Source organism: Silurus meridionalis, chromosome 14 (genome assembly GCF_014805685.1).
Source record: "Silurus meridionalis isolate SWU-2019-XX chromosome 14, ASM1480568v1, whole genome shotgun sequence".
In the NCBI taxonomy this organism is placed as follows: domain Eukaryota; kingdom Metazoa; phylum Chordata; class Actinopteri; order Siluriformes; family Siluridae; genus Silurus; species Silurus meridionalis.
In genome coordinates this window covers 13,110,936-13,133,480 of record NC_060897.1, presented here as the reverse complement: position 1 = coordinate 13,133,480, position 22,545 = coordinate 13,110,936, and the positions used below count along the sequence as shown (strand labels likewise).

The window sequence follows — 22,545 nt, the reverse complement described above, 5'->3', positions numbered from 1 at the left end:
CTGTTTTCATCTATAGTCTACCTACACACTCTTTAAAATACAGCTATTGTGTTTAAGTTGCTGCCATTGTACATCATTTGTTTTTGTTTTTGTGATCAGTGCATTTTATGCTTTTGTGTTATGACATACATTTGTTTTCAGTAATCACTTTGGGACACAGAGGATCCAGGGCATATCCTGGGAAGACTGTATGTTAGGCAAGAATACACCTTGAGTTGGATACCAGCACATCACAGGGCATTACCCAGACATACAATACAGTAACACACTCACAAAAAGCATAATTAAATATAACTTATCCACCTAAACGTTTTCTGGGGGAACAGAGGAAATTGAGTTACCCTGAGGAAACCCTCATGGGCAAGAGGAGTACATGTGACACACCTTAGAACTATTATAGAGCTATTCTACACACTGTTCCACCATGCTTGTCAATTGTTTTCATTGTATATAATTAGGTGTTTGGGTAAGTAATTAAAGTGTGTTTTGCTTTCCCTGGTGGTTGTAAATGCTTGGTTTTATACTCTTGCACCTTCTACAGACTTTCTCACCAAAGGTGTGCATCTCACAAATGTCACCAAAGTGCGCATTTAAAGGAGGAGCTCAAGGTTTATGATGCCTTTTAATAGCATTTAGAGCCAAAGAATTTCAGCCTTCAAAGAATGAAAGCTATAGATTTAATTAATTATTGTGAAAGAGTTGCATTAAAGGTTGAGCTGCCACAGAGTGAAGTGAAGTGAAGTGGGGCATCATTGGAGTGAAGTGGAGCATCATTGGAGCTCACTGAGCCATGGTAACCTAGAGCATCAGTACCAAACTGAGAGCATTTTGTGAAGATCTTGTTTTTTCAAAGGACATATTTATCCGTAGTTTCCAGGAGTGCTTAAGCGTTTTGAGATTATCAGGTTGCAGTTGTGTTTTGGGTTTGAATGGTTCAAGCTCAAGTTCAATCCAGGCTGCTGTTCTGTTGTGTGTCAGGTTTGGATTGAGCTATGCTTGTATACTTGAGATTGATATAGGTATGCTTGTGCACTGACTTTGATTCTGACTCTAAACAGGTACTTTTGTGTCTTTCAGGCCAGGGTGGTGCTTTGCTTTAATGCATTTGAAAAAAAATAAATACCAACAAAACTCCTGAGTATTTTTTGGCTTTTTCGGAAAAGTAGGTGCATTTTAGATATTAACTCTGGCAGTATATTTTGCATATACAGTAGTCAAGTAACAGTCTCTGCATAGGGGTGGTGGAATCCATGTGGTTCTGCAATCTGTTGCCTTTGGTTTTCTATTCAAGAAAATACCAACATACACACCAATTCTCAAGCACAACCATATCATTGTATCCTTAATTTCTACATCCGATTTGTACATTTCCATCATCCTGGTGCATGTGTAAGTAATAAACCAAGCACAGAGTGAAAACTTACCCTCCCTCTCTGAAACATCCCTCCCACACACACACTTATCTATGCTCAACGACTTGCACTCTTGCACAAATTCATTCGCATACACATACACATAGCTCACAACAAGAGAGAGAGAGAGAGAGAGAGAGAGAGAGAGAGAGAGAGAGAGAGAGAGAGAGAAAGAGAAGGAAAAACCCGGCACTCACCGTTATGGTAGGGATAGCAGTAACCAGCGAGTACACAAGGACCGGCGGCACTTTGCTCTTCTCCTCCGGACCTGGGTAAGGTTTGGAAAACGTCTTGTCGTAGCAGAAGAAACCTTGGATGTGCACAGGGAAGGTGTCCGTGTACTCAAAGTAGTACGCCAAGAGAACCGTTCCTGCCATGATCACCAGCTGGAAATAGAACATGGTCCTTAGAAGCGAGAAGAAGGAGGAATACTCCAACTGTGCACTCTTACAATCACACAAACCGGCATAGAAGGGAGAGAATGAGAGAAATTTTAAGAGAGAGAAAGATAAAGGGAAATTAAAGAGAAGGTCTTATAGAAGAGGAATTATTTTTGTATCTGTAAAGCACAGAGTGTAAGAGAAAAAAAAACGAACGACAGAAAGGAGAAAATCGTGTGATGAGAAACAGACAAGGTGGGAATATCTGCCAGGGAAAAAAGAGAGAGGAGGATGAGCCAAAAAGAGGAGGGATTGAGTGAGGGAGGGAGGATGGGTGTGAGAGAGGGAATGTGTGTGAGCTGGCACAGATTACTCTGGCATTGTGAACCCTGTGGATGTGTGTGCATGTGTATGTGTGTAAATTTGGCTGTGTGTAAAATGCAAAGTGAGTAGAAGCCATGTGCAAACGTATTCATTAACACATTTCAAATTGCGGCTCAGCTTCTGATTAGAGCGACACACTTGCTGAGTTTCGACTGCCGGAAAAATGTGAAGCAAGATTTGCCATGCAGAGGCCATTTATAACTCTGTGTGTGTTTGAGTATGTGTATGCAATATGTGTTTGTTGCAGATGAGGGAAACCCTGAGGAGCTTATGTTCACACATACACTCACAGAAAGCTGATATGACAATCAATTTTAACTAAAATGTCCTTCTCAACTATGCATGGTCATGGATGACTGTTTACTGACATGCTGCTGTATAAAAGTTGGGATTGTGACTGATAGGGAACTATTATGTTCAAAAGAAATCTGTATTATATGTGCTTTTTTGGGTATCTTTATTTATGCTTATTACAGTTTATGTCTCATAACACTTACCACAACATCCTAATATCTTTTTGTAACAAATCCATTCCAACAGTTTTGCCATGCTAACTCAGAGCATCTTCAGATTTTAACACCATATGTTATTTTTGTAATGATACAGCTGAACCATATATGAACCTGTCAGAAAGATGGCTGAACTTTCTAATAACATTCATTAGGTTAACTGGGTAATAAGGCAGCTGAAAACACACATATTTATTCTGCTTAGCATAAAAAAATCACTCTTTCCTAATCACAGCATGAATCATCAGCATAATAAAGGCATATGCTGAGCCTGAAGGCACAGGCTACTGCAAAGAGATGCAGCGTTCTTAATGTTTAAGGTTTTTCTGAAGGTTTCTGAAGCATACAAAAAGCAAGACAAGATGACTGAGATGAAGAACACACACAAAAGTTCCGTTTCTCTCAACCTTGGTAGTAAAATTTAGATTTTTTTGGACTGGTCAATTTCCTACAATGCCTTGAAGAACAAAACCGATGGGATATAATACATCTTCCAATAATCATGTATTACCAAAATACAATATTGTGCAGTGAATTTGAAGAAATGCAACAGCATAATCAATCAGTATACCATTTTATGTTTATACATAAACAATATGCACATTGTTCAGGTATTAGGCCAGGAACTGCATGAACAGACTTCGGTTAAGGAGGAGGCACTCAAGCATACTGTATATATTTGGCAGGCATGCAAGGCCCAAATGGTCCTGTATCCCATGGGACTAGGATCATGATGTGGGTCTCTGCTCACTCAGAAAGGAGGGGTGGTGATTCCATATGGCACCATGTCTATTTTCTGCACCCTTCTTTTGCATCAAAAGGCTATATTAGTCTAGAGGGTTTATTATTGTTCATTCTGGTCATATTAGATATTTATAAACTGTTTTTTTTTCTTCCTTGCATTATATAGAAAGAAATTATAGCCTGATATGTCTAACCTGTAGTATAACTACAGTATGTTCATTTCCCGAGGGGGAATACTATAGAAAGCAAACTTGGATGTATTTTAGAGTAGTCAATGTGCAGCTTGTATAGCAGTACAGATTTATTGTCCTCTGAAAATAACTCAACATACAGCCAATATTGTCAAAATAGCTGGTTTTCTGTAGAATTTCTCCATCATGAAAAAAGCCACATTAATGTATAACTTGCTTTAGCTCAGACACTGGAAAACTAAAATCTTTGCTTGTTTGGGTCTTTTTTTTTTTTTTTTGCTGATGCTGCGCAGATTAATATTGTGGTGTTGCAGTATCCTCCATCTTCACTGTCCTCATATAATATGTCTGATTCATCTCTTGCCATAAACACTTCCCTAATGGTAGCAGGCTCTCTGTTAATGCTTAAGGCTGTAGAGTAAATCCATAATGATGTAAAAGTCTAAACACTTTCCACCAAATTTAAAATGACAGCCCAGAATTTGTATTAATATTTTAGACCTTCCAAAGTGACTGGATCATTTTTATAGACCAAATAATGTTACTCTTTTCATTTTTGATTAATACAATAAGATATACGATAAGATGAGGAAAGATATACCTTCATTTGTCCCACAGTGGGGAGATTTCTGGATTAAAGCAACAAAGAAAAGAAATATGTAGATACAGATACAGTACTCATAGTAACAATTAACAATTGTAAAAGTTTTGCAGAACTCTTTTATTAGACTAAGAAATGGGTGTGCCATGTTAAATCCAATTATTTCACACCTCCTACATTCTGTAACTCAAGAATGCAATAGTTTTCATGTCACAAAGGATATACAGTATTTTATTTATGTATAAAATCGGTTGTGCCATGATGGAGGATATAGGGAGAACCACAGGCGACAGTGCGACATCTATAAAGACGCGAAAAGGTCTATTTGGGGTTTACCAAATTTCTCCCAAATCTGCTCCACCACCTGAGCGTGGTGGCGCCACTCCCCGGGCTTGGACCCCTGTCTTGACAGGGTGTCTGCTGCTTTGTTCAAACCGCCTGGGATATAAGCTATCTGAGGGAGCGGAGCTTCCCCTGGGCCCACAGGAGGATCTGGCGTGCCAGCCTGTACAGGGGGAAAGAGCACAGCCCCCCCTGGTGGTTGATATATGAGACCACTGAGGTGTTGTCCGAGAAAGCACACTCTTCCACGCTCTGGTGTGTCTGGAGCCGGGCAGTGCCCAGACGCGCCTCTAGAGACGAGACCTCCTGGTCCGCAACAACACTAGGCAGAACCCAAGGAGCGACCTTGTTGGAGCTGGCTGCGCACTAAAACACATTTTATGGCAGGGTTAATGAACCAGCATCCGGAAGGGGCCGGAGGGAAATGGGCACCGAAAAAAGTGGGTCGGTTCAAGACCTTTTGGCTAAGGCCCTCTACCTGAAGATGACAGTCCTCAGATGTCACCTCACGGGACTTTGACCCAGGGCGCCAGGTGGGATCCCGCACAGGGGAAGAGCGCATTGCGACGCTCTGTCTCTGCACTTGGCTGTGCGAAGTGCTGGGTTGGGGTTGGCCGGGTTGATATGCCTGTAGCAACAAAATGGTGTGCAGACATCCAGTGGCCTAACTTGCAAAGGTGTAAGCCTTACCCACCAGCGCCGAGGTAGTGCACAGGGGCTTGGTGGGTAATGTTGGGGGTTTAAGGGAAGATGCTACACCCGGGGAGAGATAGCACGCCAGTGTCTCTTTAACCCGTGGAATGACACCATAGCCATTATCTCACGTCCTGGGGCTGAACGGGCGGGGGACGAGAAATGCCACGCCCAGGACACCTCAGTGTGTGCAGATCGGGGAAAAATGGAAGCTCCTTGCTACTGTGTTTGCAAGGGCCTGCACCCCTCCTCAATGGAAGAGAGGCAGAGCCGCAATCTCTCGTGTCGTGACCGGGGGAAGACATTGCCGAGAGGCGTGCCTCCGAAGCAAAAATGAGAGCTGGACCAAGCAGAGGAGGAAGGAGAAAGGGGCAAACCCATCTCCAAAGCTTCTGCGAGATCCATGAACGAACCCCAGGAACTGGAGCGCTGAGAGGGACCGGGACCGTGAGGAGTGGGGAGGGCCGCCCTCTTAAAAAGCACCCGCCAGGTGCATGCGAGCGCAGTTCTCTCTTGAGAGACGAAATAGCATGCTCTGCTCCCAAACAAGCCACACACATGCTGTGTGTGTCCCTTCCTGTAATAAAACTGGGGCAGAAAGAAGCACACGGCCGAAAAGTGTGCTTGGTTTTTTCTAGATGCCTTCATTTTTACTTTTGACAAACAGACAGACAAAACATTCCATTTCACACAGAGTGCTTCATAAACAAACAAGCTGAAGCTGGCTTCTCTCCATGGGTGTTTTATACTTACTAGTTATAACGTAACCCTGCCGGTGACAGCCTGCCTTTAATTTTGACTGATTAGACTCTTTATTCAGAGCAAGGACAACGCAGTCATGTTCCCAAAGCGTTCCAATGCAGCTCGAGTTCCTGAAAGGGAACTGAGGAGACAGCTGCTGAAGCATTGGGAGAGGAATGTTGGCTTATATGTGTCTGATACAGGATTCTAGCTGCTCAACAGATCTGGGGGTCTTTTGTTGTATTTTTCGTTACATGGTGCACCAAATTTTTTCAAGTGGAGAAACCTGTAGAGTGCTGGCAGGCCAGTTTAGCACCTGGATGCTTCTACTGCGTAGTCATTCTATTGTAATAGATGCAGTATGCAGTTAGCATTGTCTTTTTTAAATATGCAAGACCTTGCCTGAAAATGGAAGGATTTGTTTTTTTTACCTAGGGAAAATTATTTTTCTATTATTTAAAAATGTACCATTTCCTCAGTTTAAACAATTTATGTGTTTTCTATGTTCTATTATAAATAAAATATGGGTTTATGAGATTTGCAAATCATTGCATTCTGTTTTTATGTACATTTTACACAGTGTCCCAACTTCCTTTCAATTCGGGTTGTAATCTATACAGACATATATACATCAGATGTATCTATACTATACTAACATGAGACAATTGTTTTAAATTATAACCTTATTATTAGTATAACGCTACAAATAGTATTATTATTATCTTTGCTTGATAGCAAATGCTCAGTAACATCTAAAGCACCCAAAGAGGCGGTTGACATATACTTTGAAGACTTCTTAAAAATCTCTCCCCCACATGTATCGAAAGCTGTATTCAGCAACCATTTCAGAGCAAACCACAGCCAGTGTCCATGGTAGCTTACGCAATAATTTGACTGACTGGCTTTTTCATTTATAAAACACAGATCTACATTTAAGTTTTAAGCTCTGCGTGTCAGTTAGAATGAAGGATTTCAATAAGCTGTGAAATGAGCACATAAAATGAGCTCATTGAAATCCTCCATTCTAAAATGAGAACTGTTACTCAAAGAAAAAAAAATGTATCTGGACTGACAAATAATGAGGTAGCAATTTTTGTACTGAAATGGTCCTACAGTTATTTTTATTATTATTATATTAGCTAAAAAAAGCTGGATGTAACATTATGCTTTCATTGCTTCACTCTAGATAACACATTTTATAAACAACCAGTGTATACTGCGTGTTAGGATCTCAGGTACATTGGGTGCTTTCTGAAATGCAAGCACAAGTGCTACCTGATGAAATCAATCATTTTGAGCCCTGTTATAAGATCATTTGGTGCAAAAAATAATGCATAGTGGTTTTCTATATTAAAGAAATTTTGACAGTATACACAAAATGAGCTGAATTCTTTTTTTTTTACCTTTATTGTTTATGTAAAAGCAAGAGAAACTTAAACAGTGGAGTCACAGGGAAAGTGTCTTGAGGCTGCAGCAAAGAAAAAACTGCAGTAGCTTGGTTTTATAGAATGTTACATAATTAATCACTATGGCTATGTTTTTTTTTTAATCCTATTTTTTTTTAAGAATATTACACTAGACCTAATGTAGCATTGTGCATCTAAGCTTGCATTGTCAGAAATCATTAGTTGTCCACTTAGTAGTGAAAATAGAGCAGCACTTTTTTGAGCTGACTCACCTAAACTGCTGTTACCATGTTCCATCTCCTTTGTCTATTTTATTTTTTTTATCTAAACACGCTTTCTGTTTCTGCAATGGGTTTTAGCTTTTCTGAATATTTCATGGAGCTGCCATTGTTAATTTTTCCACATGACTCGCATTCACACGGTTGTATGGTTGTACAATTGAATTATATAAATCTGTTTTGTAGAGAAAAAAAAAAACCTTTTGTGTCAAAAAAGAGCTCAGATTACAGTTCCTATGCATTACATAAATTAAATATCAAACTTTACTTCTATATTATGCTGAATGCTGAATGTTGAATGCTCATGCCAATAACAATGAATAATCTCACCGGGTTTCTATTATTTAATAAACGTTATAACAATATTTCATGCAAAGAGGCAATGGCAGTGCAGAGTTTTATTTATAGTGCAGATGTAAAACACAAAGAAACAAAGCACAATAACCAGACGAGGTAACAATAACCATAACCTGAATCATAGACAGCAATGGACAACAGCAACAACCATGAAAGACAAAGATTAGATAAAGTGTGAGGTGCGAGGTGAATCACTGATAGACAATGTGTTCATTAATAGACAATGTCACATACTTTACTGTAAGTGCTAAAATTATCTACAGACATGATTAATTAAAGTGCAGCTTCTTATGGGAAATGTAGTCCAGTTGCATAACCCTGACACTCTCGAAGAGAGGAATAATTTTCAATCAGTAAGAGAGAGAGACTTGAAGAACTAATTAATTACATTTAGTTAATAATCATTAGAGAGTATTGAATTAAGAATTAAGCATTGTGAGTTTATACATATATAGAAAAGGAGTAATGATTGGCAAAACGTTTGTCACAAAACCTGAAAATTTTTACGCACACTATATGATTTTCCATATGATTTGATATAAAAAAAAAAAAAGGTAATTGCATCAGTGATGCATTTAAGTCGCTAAAATATGAGGCATGTATTCACTTTTTGTAAGATCATGCCTCATATTTCAGCAACCATTTTAGTATAACCTTCAAAAACGACAATACTATAGAATTGAAACTTTAATATACTTTAGAGTAGTCAATGTGCAGCTTGTATAGCATTATAGATTTACTGTCCTCTGAAAATAACTCAACATACAGCCTTTATTGTCAAAATAGCTGGCAACAAAAGTGAGTACACCCTAAGTGAAAACAGCTGTATGTCACATAACCATGCAACCATTCATGATGTTCATGTTTTTGTTTGCTTGACAGGACCATACAAATTTGTGAATCTTTATTAGAGCCATTAAAATTTGGTGCTTTGTGTACAATTCTCTTATACTGACCATTGGATGTTCAACATGGCACCTTATGGTAAAGAACTCTCTAAAGATTTGAAAATTAGAATTTGTTGCTCTCCACAAAGTAATTTTTGGCTACTTTACAGTTTTACTGAGTATCCATTATATAAGCAACTATTACTCTCTACTCAACTACGTTTATGATTCAATATCGGTACTTTTTACGCCACTATATTTTAATTGACATTACCAATTTCATTTTACACGGCACATAATGCTGACATAGCATATTCATTCTGCAGAAGAGACAATATTGTTGTTGAAGAGGCTTTTGTGCTGATCTAGGTAAATTCAGATGTGTTGAGGTGTACAATTTGATTTGTATTTTGGGAAATAAAACCTCACAAATCAACTGTTCTTAACCTTTCAATAATATGTGTCTTAAGGACTATTGCATCTTTGAGCCTACTTTCAATATCAGTAAAATACTCAAGTACTGTTAAAATCAAATACTCAGAATTTTACTCATCAGTGACTTTTTACTTCATTTATATGTTTACTCAAGTTTGTTTTTCAGGCACTCTTTACAATTCTGCACACACACACACACACACACACACACACACACACACACACACACACACACACACACATACTGCCCTTTGACATCAATGCTCCATTTATTACTATCATACCATAGCTAGACTTGGCCTGACCAAATCTGAAAATCAGAATCTTTGACAGTTGATCTCATGTCAGTTTGGATTTTTATCACCTTCTTCAGCACCATGACAGTGAAACCTGCAAGGTTTTGTGTATTTTTTGTATTGTTCTGTATAATGACAAAGGGAGGAGTAGGAGACAATGAATTCAGAAATAAGTTGTATGCCAGATAAGAAATGTAAAAAATTAGCTCAGTCTCATTTTTGGCAAGCAGACAGCTTGAGCAATTGGTGTTCTGTCTGGAGCATTTGTTATTTACTAGCAGTTGCCAAAATTGTGTCAGCTTGGTCGTGTAGCGTACACAGTATGGAGGGTGGTATTAAAATGCAAGTGTGTGATGTAATGAGCGGCAACCACCCTATACAGTATCTATACAGTATCCACTCTATCTGACAGACTGACACAAGCATGTATTTTAACACATCGGATCACTGTATTTAGCTTTTTTGGACTTAACATAAATATGCTCTAATATGGATTAGGGAAGTAAAAGTGGTTGTCTAGACTGGCTTAGACTAGAGATAAAATACTATTACTATTAATGACATCAATGTTTTTAAATAATATAACCATTTCTAATGTATATATTTTTTATATTTAAATTGAATTTGAATTTCTGACATGATACTATTGAACTTACAATGAAAAAAATAAGTAATTTTTCCCCCAATCCCTGACTGAAACTTCTTCTGGAAAAAAATATTTTAAAAGCTTGAAACAGATTTCGGGAAGTATTATGCTGGGGCTTGGAGTGCTGTCTTTGGCTGTGTGGTGAACAGGGCCCTTTCGTGGGAGGAAGACAGAGAGAGTGTGAGGGAGGTGGAGGATGAGAAGGAGGAGGAACGCTGCTCTAGTAGTGAAAAGCAAAGAATTGAAAACCAGTGCATTGAAAGAGAGAGGAACTGAAGAAGAGTGGGATGCTGGCATATGAAGGCCTTAATTTTGCTGGTATTGGAGCGTGGTGAATTTGTGTGGAGGATTTGTGTGTGTGTGTCTTTGTGCATTCGTTACCTTAAAAAAAATACAAAATTAGCCAAAGAATTAAAACTGATGTGATCCTAAGATGAGTCTTTTGTACAGTGTTACAGTGTATGGACATTCACATGCAAGAATATGGGGTGTGTGCTTCAGTTCTTTCTTTATTGTCTCTAAATCAGAGTAGGAAATTGTCTCTCCCAATCTACACTTAAAAAGGTACATCACAATGGCCTGGCTGATTACACAGCAGGTGGTTTTATGTGAGTTTTCAATTGAAAGAGTCTCTTTGACAGGGAACACGTGTTCTCTTATACACAATATGGATATAGTTTCAGAGACGAGGACGATAGCCAGATACACATGGTGCAAGGTGTATGATCCTACAGTATGGTACTAATAAGCTTGTGGTTGTTTGTGGGTGTGTGTTAATGAGAATGCATTTCTCTGTAATCAAGCTAGACTTAACACACCACAGTGGACATTCATAGTATTGAACCAATAATATACAGTATAATATAATAGTTTAGTAATAATTATAATATAGGAGGAAGGCCAAGGGGGAGGTTTATGGATGCGGTGAGGGAAGACATGCAGGTAGTTGGTTTGAAATATGTATAGGACAGGGGCATACGGAGACAGATGGTCCTCTGTGGCGACCCCTAACGGGAGCAGCCGAAAGAAGAAGCTGTATGTATAAAAAACCCATAATATTCCAACAGTGCCCCCCATTGGTTTTTGCAAGAATCAGCCCTTCCTCTAGTATGTTAAATAAATAATGGATATTATGAATAATACATATAAGAATTTTTTTTAAGCTTCAAAGACTAAAATCTTATGAGATCTAAAATTCATGCATCCTAGTACATTTCAGTTGAATAATAAGCACAGGGTATACCATTTAAGTGACCAAAAATGAAAAAAATAATAATAATACAAACTTGATTTCACACATACACACACACACACACACACACACACAGAGAACAGCAAAGATACGGCTGCCAAAACAAATAAATTCTATGTGTTATGAAAATACCGAGCACACAGAATAGCATTTTGCACTGAGAGACCTTTAGAGACTAATAAGAGACTAAGAAAAAAATAAATAAAACAAGAATGAGAAAGATGTAAACGACACACAATGGACAAAGAAAAATACAGCCAACTGGTCTCCATAGTAACAGCAGCAGAAATTTCTGTGTGTGTGTGTGTGTGTGTGTGTGTGTGTGTGTGTGTGTGTGTGTAAGTGTGTGTGTAAGTGTATGTAAGTGTGTGTGTGAGTGCAGTGCTCGCAGTAGTGCGTGTCAGTCTGTCAGTTTCTGTGTCAATTGGTTTGGGGAAATCCTCATTCAAAACAATTACATAAAATACACAAGAATAAAGATATACTTGGCAGCTTCCCTAAATGAAAATAAATACAAAATGGCTTTGTTTTATGTATTTATCATGTACTGCTCCTTTTCTATATTTGAACTTCAGACTTTCTCTGCTGAACTATTTCCAGCACAGTTACTCATTTATCCATTTCTATTTACTTAAGCAACAACATAACTTGATGGTATAATGATAAATGATATAACACTGATGATGCACAGTATCTCACAAAATTGAGTGCACCCCTTACATTTTAGCAACCATTTTAGTAAAATGTTCTCAAGTAACAATACTATAGAAATGAAACTTGGATATATTTTAGAGTAGTTAATCTGCAGCTTGTATAGCAGTACAGATTTACTGTCATCTGAAAATAACTCAACATACAGCCATTACTATCAAAATAGCTGGCAACAAAAGTGAGTACATCCTAAGTGATAACAGCTTATCCATGCTTAACCATGCAATTCCACATGTACTATTCATCACTCAGGGTTCCACTCAGAACAGGCTTTGCTAAGGTTAATTAAAGAAGTTGCTTCGAAAAACAGACGCATGAGTGCTGCTAGTATTGCTTTAGAGGTTGCAGAAGCGGAAGGTCCGCTTGTAAGTGCTCAGACCATATACCGCACACTGCTACAAGTCAGTTTGCATGGCCGTCGTCTCAGAAGCAAGCCGCTTCTAAAGCTGGCTCAAAAGAAAGTCGGCAAACAGCTTGCTGAAGCTAACCTTTTCAAAAGCATAAATTACTGGAACAATGGCCTGTGGTCTGATAAGCCTAAGATAAACTTGTTTGGCTCAGATGGATTCCAGCATGTGTCACGATGCACTGGTGGGAATTACCAAGAAAATTGGAATTGCTCACATTCAAGCATGGTGGTGGTAGCATCAGGGTCTGAGGCTCCATGAGTGCGGCTGGTACTGGGGAGCTGTGGTTTATTGAGGGAAACATGGATTCCAACATATATTAGCGGTGTCAAGCTAATAAAATATTTAATCGTGACTAATCGCATGACTGGCATGACAATTAATCAATTGCATCTTAATCGCACATTTTTATCTGTTGTAAATGTAAAGTTGAATCTGTTTTAAAAACATAATTTAATATTTTTTACTTAGTTAGTTAATTATCTAATCAACATGGGCATGAACAAATATGGATGCTTTATTCAAATGTATGTTTATTATTATTGAAACCATACTCAACATATAGCATGAAGAAAAAAGATTTCTTTGTTTTAAAGTAAACGTTTTAAAGTAATTATGGTGTTTTAATTTACATAAATGGTTAGGACACTGAACTTTTGCTATGTTTCCAAATGCACAGTTTTAATTGGCAGATGGGTGCATCATGGCGGATTTTGGTGCTTGATTAAAAATTTGGCACATCAGTAAAACAAATGTTTACTGATTAAAAATAATTTTTCTGTGTAGTTTATTTTCTTTGATATCTGAGTAAAGAAAGGACTTTGTAAATAAATGTGTTGCATTAAAGGTTTTAATTTCATCTCTTTTATATTTATTTATTTATATCTTTATAAAAATGGTCAAAAAAGAATGCGAGCTGTAATCACACATTAATAAAATTAGTGCTGTTAAAATGAATTTGCATTAACATGTGTGAGTGTGTGTGTGTGTGTGTGTGTGTGTGTGTGTGTGTGTGTGTGTGTGTGTGTGTGTATGTGTGTGTGTTTGCTTGTGAATGTATTTATATATTTATCTACACATTGTGTTTATGTATTCAAGTGAATAATTATAGTTAAAAATACATCTTAAAAGTACACTGCCAACTGCTTGTGTCTGAGGTTTAAAGCATCCAGATCAGAGCAAATGGAGCTAGGTGATTATTTAAAATTTGTGATGCATTGTAGAGAAAAGTCTATAATTCTGATGTGCTCTTAAACTCTTAAAGTGTTTTGATTTGATTTGATTTGATATAATCACACAGACATTTAACAATTTCACAGTTGGCATAAATATATATATATATATACACATATACACCCACATTCATACATACACACATACATACATATAAAACAAATTAATTACCACTAGAGGAAAAAAGTTCAAAAATGTAATTGCTTCGGGATTAAAAGATCATTTTGACCTATTTTTTAAACATCTAAGAACACAGTAGCGTCAGCGTGATGAAAGCAATTCAAAGGTGTAAGACAAAGGATGCCTCTCATCATCCACAATGACGTAAACCTTATTCAATACTCTCTCTTTATATATACTTTCTATACTCTGTCACTTTATTTCTAACAGTTTACATGCTATTATTACTACCTTCTCTAGTGACTTCTCCTGAGCTTCAGAAGCATTTTCATACTAACAAATCACAAAAATGTCATAATGCTTTCAATGAAAGCCACATAAAACATTAATCAATTTCTTTTAGAAATGCATTCTCTGCTTCTTACTTACATAATCAGTCCATGCATCCCACCTAAGTTTGTGGTCCAGCATTATACCTAGGTATTTATAGCTTGTTACTGATTGTATTTGCTCCCTGTAGATTTTGTTGAACAGCTTGCCTCAACTGCAGACAACTTTCTTTACTCTGAACTGCTTTAAGCATGTATTGTAAGACACTGTGTCCCCCAATACATATACATGGTAAGCTGTTGAGCCCATGACAAGAGTAAAAATGTGACCTGGCAAATGCTACTCATGTAGTGTACAAAATAAATAAATGTTCCTACCTTGGCTAGATTATTAAGCATGGAATGAATTTCTATTACCTTGCCTTTCTCTATTTATTCATAACATACTATGAATACACAAACAAATCACATTATTTAATCTGCCATGAACAAGCTAGATATTTGTCTGAACATGTTCTGTAATAAGAAAGACTTATGTAATTATTACACTCTAGTTCTTCCTTCAGCCCCCAAACATCTTAGTGCTCAAGGCTTGTAATTTTAAGGCCCAGAGGTTTACATCTTTGAAACAGGTCAAGCCCAGTGGGGTTTCTTGTGGTGCATGCAGGTTGCCTTGTTGCATCTGATGCCCAGAGGATCATGCTATACTTGAAGAACTAGCTTCTCCTTGGCCCTATCAAAAAAGCAGTCTTTCTGTGAGGGTGCTTACTGCAGCACAAGGTCTTAGAACAGTGTCTTTTTAACAACGAAACCCCCACAAGTAGGTGCAACAATGAGTAGCCACACTGTGCAGTGAAACCAGTTTTAAAGCAGTGCATATATGTTTAGGAGAATGTAGCTGTACCCAGTATCTCATCTGTGAAAAAGATTCAACCAGGCACAAGAGCTTTTTGCTGATGCACAGTCAACCTATTGTCAAGTATGGATATTTCTAGAAGAGCTGTCTAGGCCACAATAACATTTCTAACTAGCATAATATTTTTTTTACTTTATCATTTTAATAATTCTTCCCTTTAAACAATTTACTCTTCTTAAGCTTAAGAGGTATGTTTATGTTTAAAGGTCTACCCCTCAGCTAGAATGCTTGAGTTGGAAAACCTGGACTATGTAAGGTTAAAAGAGCATGTTTGTTTGTTTGTTTTTGCTAGATGCACAATTTGTGACATAAGTGCACTTTTTATGCTAACTGCCGAAAACAAATGCTAGGGGAAATGTAATCTTTTTTTTAGTTCTCAGGGTGCTTAGTGAACCTGTTTTGTTTCCTGACTACCTACAGCTTTTGAAATGATACACTCCACCAACAAACTGTAGTCAATTATCTTGGCATGCTTATTGCCAATGACTCAATGTTCCACCTGGGGTAAATCCTTTTTTCTGCATTTTCAGCTATGCAAGCGAAAATAGTTTATAAGCTAAGACTTTATCATGCTGGAAAGAAAGCAAACTGTTTATCAACCATAACCACCACTATTTAAAAAAGTCTGACCTGCACTAAACTCTTACTGTTTATAACAGTTAATTTTGTCCACAGTTCTTTTACAGTACGCACTGTTTAAAATGTATTCAATTCAACATGTCATCATCACGACATCATCATCGACATCATCATGTGCATATAAAATATATTTTAAAGTCAATTCGCAATTTACTTGACTTAATGGGTGCAAACCACATTTTAGTCAGACTTTGCCTTTGTGCACAGAGTGCGGTCCATAGAGAGACATGATTTTGGAAGAACTCGACTGGCCTGTATAAAAGCTTCAACCCCAATGAACACCTTTAGAATGTACTGCAACATTAGTGACATCTTACTAAGAGTCTTCAACACGAATGAACAAAATCCACAAAGACATTTTCCAAAATCCAGTGGTATGCCCTCCCAGAAGAGTATAGGCAGCAATGATTGCCACAAACATTTCAACAGATGTCCATATATTTCTGCCATATAGTTTAGTGACCTTTAAACACCAGAATCAAGTCATAGCAAATCATTGTTTGATTCTGCAATAAGTATAACTGCATTAAAACACCATAGATTATTCCAAATAGTTTCATGGTACCATTATGTATTGAAGCTCAACTATAGTGTTATCATAGTGGCATCATACTACATCATAAATCCAAGCTCAACTATAAGGCATTTTGCACATTGCTATTGTCATGGATAGACAAAATGTCTATCATGGATAGTCAGAAACCGGGAGTAATACAGAATGTCTTTATTTGTCTTCAAAATACAAACACAGGTGAGCTTGAGAAGAGACTGTAGCAAATAGGCACACTTAACTGAATGCTTCCTTAGAAGTGTAGCCAGGAGCAGAGAAGCATGTAAGCATGAAAGCACAGGAAGCATGGAAGCATGGAAGCATGGAAGCACAGGGCACCCGAGAGGTAAGAAGTACAGGTGATCTATGGTCGTAACTGGTAGATCAGACCAGACACACACACACACACACACTTTTTTTTACCCAGTAAAATTAATCACATTGGATCAAAATATCTTGTATTGTTTATTGCTGTTCTCTAGTCTATCTAGTCAAAAACACATCACTAAATAATATACCTATTAGATTATTTGTGTACTGATAAAGCTGTATTAACAATAATATATCACTTTTATGCAGTGGCGGCCGGTCAGGATACCAAGCCTTCTCTGCTGGCCTAAACATTATCAGAAGCACTGATCTACATTTAATACCTAAATTCTAATATTTGTTTCATGGAATTGTACTGCTGGTTGCACTGCTTCCAGTACGTGTATGTGGATGTTAGATTTTCTGTTAGATTTTAGCATCTATGTGCTGCCATGTCAATCTAATCTGCCCAGGGCCTTCAAAGTCAGTACTGCTGGCCTTTTTACCTTATTCTCTATTTGCTACGAGTTTTTTTTTTTTTACCAATCAGATTTCATATTCGCCTCACAGGGTCAGCTGCTGGCCCAGAATAGAGTCAGCATTTTTCCATTCTCTGATTGATTGGTCAGAAGGAAACTGTTACAGCTGTTACACACATGAATACATCTGAGTTAGACTGTTTTATGCCTATGGAGGAAGAGAAATTCAATAAAAGCTGGACATCATGCAGAGCTAGCTAGCTTGTCTCATCCCAGTTAAGCACCACTTTCAGACAAGTGCCTACGAGCGGTACCACTGGCTTATAGCTTCTGAGGAGCGGTGCAAAATATGAGTATGCATCTCTGGTGAGTAGGTTGTATTTTATTTGAGTTTTTAATGTTTTTGTCATACTATTAGACAATTATTGATTCTGAACTGCTCCAGATGATGTAGGTGGCACAGTTGCGGTTGTAGTGTAAGGGGTTGAAGCTTGCTTTAGTAAAATTGTATTCATCCTACACATGCGAAATGCCTCTCGCTCTGTAATGACATGCGTTGTTATATTGCGTTTTTTTATTGTATTGATGGTTTCTATAATCCGACTTGATAGTGGTGGCATTAAGAGGTGGATTAAGCCGGGGAAGTCCCCACTAAAAGCCCAGGTACCAAACGCATGGCCCATCTCTGCTTTTATGATATCTGTGAAACATTTTCCAAAAGCTCTTCAGGTACACAGATTGATTTATTGTGATATATTGACATATGGTTATGACCCCGCCTGTGACTTTGCACTTTTTCATTACACACGTGGTTCAGAGTGTGGTCACGCAGAGGCATTCCCAAAGCGCTGTTAACGCAGCTTGAGTTCCCGAAGGTGAACATGAATAAATGTTGAAAAGTCTGGAAACACCTGCTATATTTTTATTCAACATATTACTTGAATTACTTACATTACAGTGTAGACCTGAAATAATATTAACCATATATTCAAATATTTTAAAGGGCAATTTGATCACATGCTTAATAAATCTGTTTATCTTAACTTAAATTGTTCAGGGTTAGATTTCTGTCAATAAAGTTAACAAGTCTGTTACATCTATTGATTGATTGTCTTCCATTTATAAAGGTATGTGGCAACTGTGTAGCATATATTTTACACCCCAGGAAACAAATCTGATTTGCTGTGTGGATTGGAGTGAGCTCATAAGTAGAAAACCTGACAAACAAGGAACTAAAAAAACAGACAGAAATACATTTTTTTGTATCACATTTCCATGATTCATTATCAGTTTTCACACAAATGACAGAAGAATAGTGCTCCCTACAGAAATGTACCCTCTAACTCTCATAAGTGGTGTTTGCAATCGTGTGTTTTCTGTTGCAGCCACATTATATACATATAATGTGTGCATATACAGAGAGAGAGAGAGAGAGAGAGAGAGAGAGAGAGAGAGAGAAAGAAGCCTTTTAATTGTCTACCAACTTCAAACCAAACCAAACACAGACCAAACGCTTCACACAGAGTGAAATAAGAGGCAAAAGAGATATGACACACCAGCACAGCTCAGTTTTCACAGTCACGCTACCTACTTACTGCCCTGAATTATGTACCAGAACTGCCTTTTGTACTTCTGGGAGTATATCATTAATCAGTGGTTTAATTTTTGTAAATCAAGACAGGACACAAATAATTGGTAATTACAGCCCATGAAAAGCTCCAGTGAGTAAACAGAGCAAATATAGGGACATTCAATCAGGCAGAGAAACAACCTGAGTTAAATGAGCACTTTGTGCTTCCTGGGTAATAATAGAGGAGCCCCTTTAATTGTTTTTTTTTTTTTCTTTCCCACAGTACTTTATAGTGATGAGTTTTCACAGTAGCCACACAGAAGGCATTTGAGTAATAGTAAGCAATGCAGGGATCAAATTAAACACTTAGATAGCTTGGGGCTCTGGGAAATGAAACTGCTTTCTCATTTAAAGTGAATAACTAATAGATCACTCTTACACCTACCTAAGCTTGACCAAGTATTGATTTTATTTGTTACAGTCTTTTAACTAAGATTCTTTTACCTCATGCATGTTTAGACAAATGTTTTAAAGCAACAATCAAAAGCGCAAAAGCCTTGGACCCAGTATTGATTCCCTAGTGAACCTCAGAATATGCTCACAAACCCGTGACCACTTTCTCATAATCTAAGAAACTTAATTGACACCACACAGAACTTGTGGTGTCAATTAATGAGTCTAAACATGCATTCCATAGACAATGGAATCCAGTTTATGGTTTTTATCCTATTAACTCATGACCAAACCACACTTCTGAGAATCCAGCTCTTGTTAACTGTTCCTATTAAGTCTATTTCTGGCCATGGTGCCATATTTGTTTCACAACAAACAATAAACACATTTGCCACAACAGAGGTGTAAATAAAAAGTGATTTTCAGGTCCATGGCTGCTGACTCACCTCTACAAACAGGAAGCATGGCACAATGGAGGTACTTCTCTTAACACCAGGCTTTTCCTCAGGTGCCATGTTGTATCGTTTTTTTACTCTTCCTCTGTACAGATTTTGCTTTCTCTCCAACGTCTCACACCTAAAGAAGAAGAAAAACAGTGTTAGCCTCAGATCGACATGTAATAAAAACCATACAATACAAACAGTGTATGACATATGCAGAATAATTGCTAAGTATGCCACTTCTACTTGTGTGTCAAATGTCCTGGAAAATCTCATGCAAAATTCATTACATAAAAAATCTCTAGTGAGACATTTATTGATTGGAATGAAGTGCTTGGCTGTAGAGTGGAATATAAATCACTAAACCCTGACTTATATTTATAGACTGTTTCTTAGAGTAGGAAATTTTAAAACAATTGTTAGATCATGTAAAAATATTAACACAATTTAAAGAAAATGTAAATAGAATGAAAATGTGATGGAAATTTACTAAATAAATAATAAACTCATTGTGTTGATTTCAGTAAATACTAAGGCTATTTGTTCCAAAGAAGGCATAGGAGGTATTATGGATACATGGATAATATTCCTAGATCAGAAATGTGTCTACACAATGAAAAATCTAGGAAAAAGAAAAAAAAAGTGTCTGCCTTTTCCAATTCATAATGAAATATAATTTACATGGTTTTCAGGGTGGACATTTTGCTGATACCAGGCAAACGTGGTTAATGATATTAGCTCTTTGGCAAGCACACTCGCTGAATCTAAAACTGCTCAAAACGAGCTATTAAACGGCATGCCAGATGATGACTCTCAAGTGCCTATGGCAGGGTTAGTTTAAAAATGCACAAGATTGTAGCTTATATCATACGTGTGTTTTTCATGTTGCTATGTTATTATGCTATTTTTATTAATAATTTCTGACCAAAACTTTTGCTGGAAAAAATTAAGAATGCAAGTGCTAAATGGGCATTTCCCATTTCAATATGATTCCCTTATTCATATACTCTATCCATACACAACGAGGTGACATAGTCGAGGTAGATTTTAAAGGGTTGTCTGCACATGCTTCCCTTAGATTTTCAAAGGCAGCATGCTAGAATAGTTGCAAAACATTAATTCTCTATATAATGTTTGTAAAAGAAAAATAAAAAACAAACAGAAAGTAAAATAAGGAGATCGTACAGTGTGGAGAAAATCTGAGCAAATCAGTGCTTGAAATCTCTGATGGAGGATTTAAGTTTCTAAGAGCAGCTGGAGGGGAGTAGCAAAAGATGAAAAGAATAAGAAAATGATCTTAAAACCAGTTTCCACCTAAATCAGTTTTACCTAAGGCTGGATTTGCATTATTGTAACTAAAAATTTGACTACAACAGTGTGTGTTCAGCTGTCCCTTTTACTAAGTTTTAGCCTAAGTAGAGGTGCCACTAATCTAATTGATCGCCCCATCCATCAGGACCTACAACACAGACAGAGAGCATACAGCCACATTAACAAACCACATCAACACCACATTAACATCACTAGCAAAAAGGATAAATTTATAAGAAAAACGAAGTAAGACTATGAATTTTGTAATCTGCTAAAATATGCATTTATTAAAAGATCTTATATTGAAAAAGATCCTGTACTATTACATTACTATAATTATAGCATGATATCCAATCCATGTTTTAGCTCATACAGACAAGGCATGTAGCATGACCAGCACTCATGTAGTCTCTTTCATCTTTCTATCTTTTGCTCAACTCTTCTCCTAATTTTCATTTACACAATGTCCCTCTCCCTTTCAAACAAAATGTGTGAGGTGCCAGATGGAGCTTGTAATTTCCTTGGCTGCAGCCTCTGGATTGGATGATGAATTGTCTGTTGTACTATTACTTTAGCATTTGATTGGAGAATGCTGTGGCTGTCATATTGTTGTAAATTCACATTTATCAGGCAGTCCCTAGCAACACACACACATACATGCTTGCAGCCTATTCTCCAAATTGCCCTAATTACTATCTGTTAATAGTTATCTGGGAAGAATGGAAAAAAAAGAGGATTTTACCAAGTAGGTTAATTAGAACTGGCATATAGGGAATACTGTGTCCTGTCTCTCCATCTTTCTGTCTCCCTGTCTTTCCTTGGCTTTTTCACGGATAGAAATTTAGGTTATGCACAGACATAGTAAAGAAATGCATTGAACAATAGTAAACAAAGTGCTGCAGGTAGACACAATGAATTATGCACAGATGCACATGCAGACAGATGAATGCACACATGCTTGCTCAGACAGCCCCCCTCACCTCATGCAAACGGCTGCCGTGGTGATGGATTCCTATGCAGCAGCCATGGTGGAGGAGGGTCTCACGACAGAAGCATTTCTGGCTCTCCTCTTGCTCTTTTTTCTTCTTCTTTCTTTCCCTTGCTGCTCTCTTTCTCCGCTCTGCCCACACAGGCTGGCTCTGAATGATGGGTGCTCCTGTGGCAAAAAGACGAGCACAAGCACTCTTCTCTTGCTCAGTGGCGACATGCACACTAGTATGTGGCATGCAAGCTTGTTCTTCCCTAATGAGGTTGACCAGACAGCGACAGATGAACAGGGAAGCCACGGGCTCTGCTGCAGATCTCCAGCACAGCTGCAGAGAGGTGGGGAATGTGAGTGTTAGTGCATGTGTGTCTGTGTATGAAAGGGAGTGCGGGTGAGATGCTGAGGGCAGGGCATGGGAGGATCTCATTTGTGTTTAAAGCAAGCACAGCCCCCTCTCTCCCCACCTCTCCCTCCATCTACGGTCTCTGGAGATGCAGGTATGACCACATTCACTGTAGTGAAACTGGATTTATTGATCT

General features: G+C 37.8%; 1 protein-coding gene across 3 annotated transcripts in view; it reads right to left on the bottom strand.

Annotated features, from left to right (window-relative positions):
- plppr2a (phospholipid phosphatase related 2a) overlaps window positions 1-22,419 on the bottom strand; it is a 37,213-nt gene extending 14,794 nt beyond the window's left edge. For 2 of the 3 annotated variants that reach the window (XM_046866910.1, XM_046866909.1), the window contains exons 1-3: window positions 22,002-22,419; window positions 19,717-19,846; window positions 1,610-1,798 (exon numbers count right to left, since the gene is read on the bottom strand). In XM_046866910.1, the coding sequence (XP_046722866.1) occupies window positions 1,610-1,798; window positions 19,717-19,846; window positions 22,002-22,006 (324 nt within the window). In that variant the 5' untranslated portion in view covers window positions 22,007-22,419. Of the gene's footprint in view, window positions 1-1,609; window positions 2,037-19,716; window positions 19,847-22,001 lie in introns of those variants that run through there. The other variant, XM_046866912.1, reaches the window with a different exon arrangement.
- Between the last annotated feature and the right edge of the window lie 126 nt (window positions 22,420-22,545).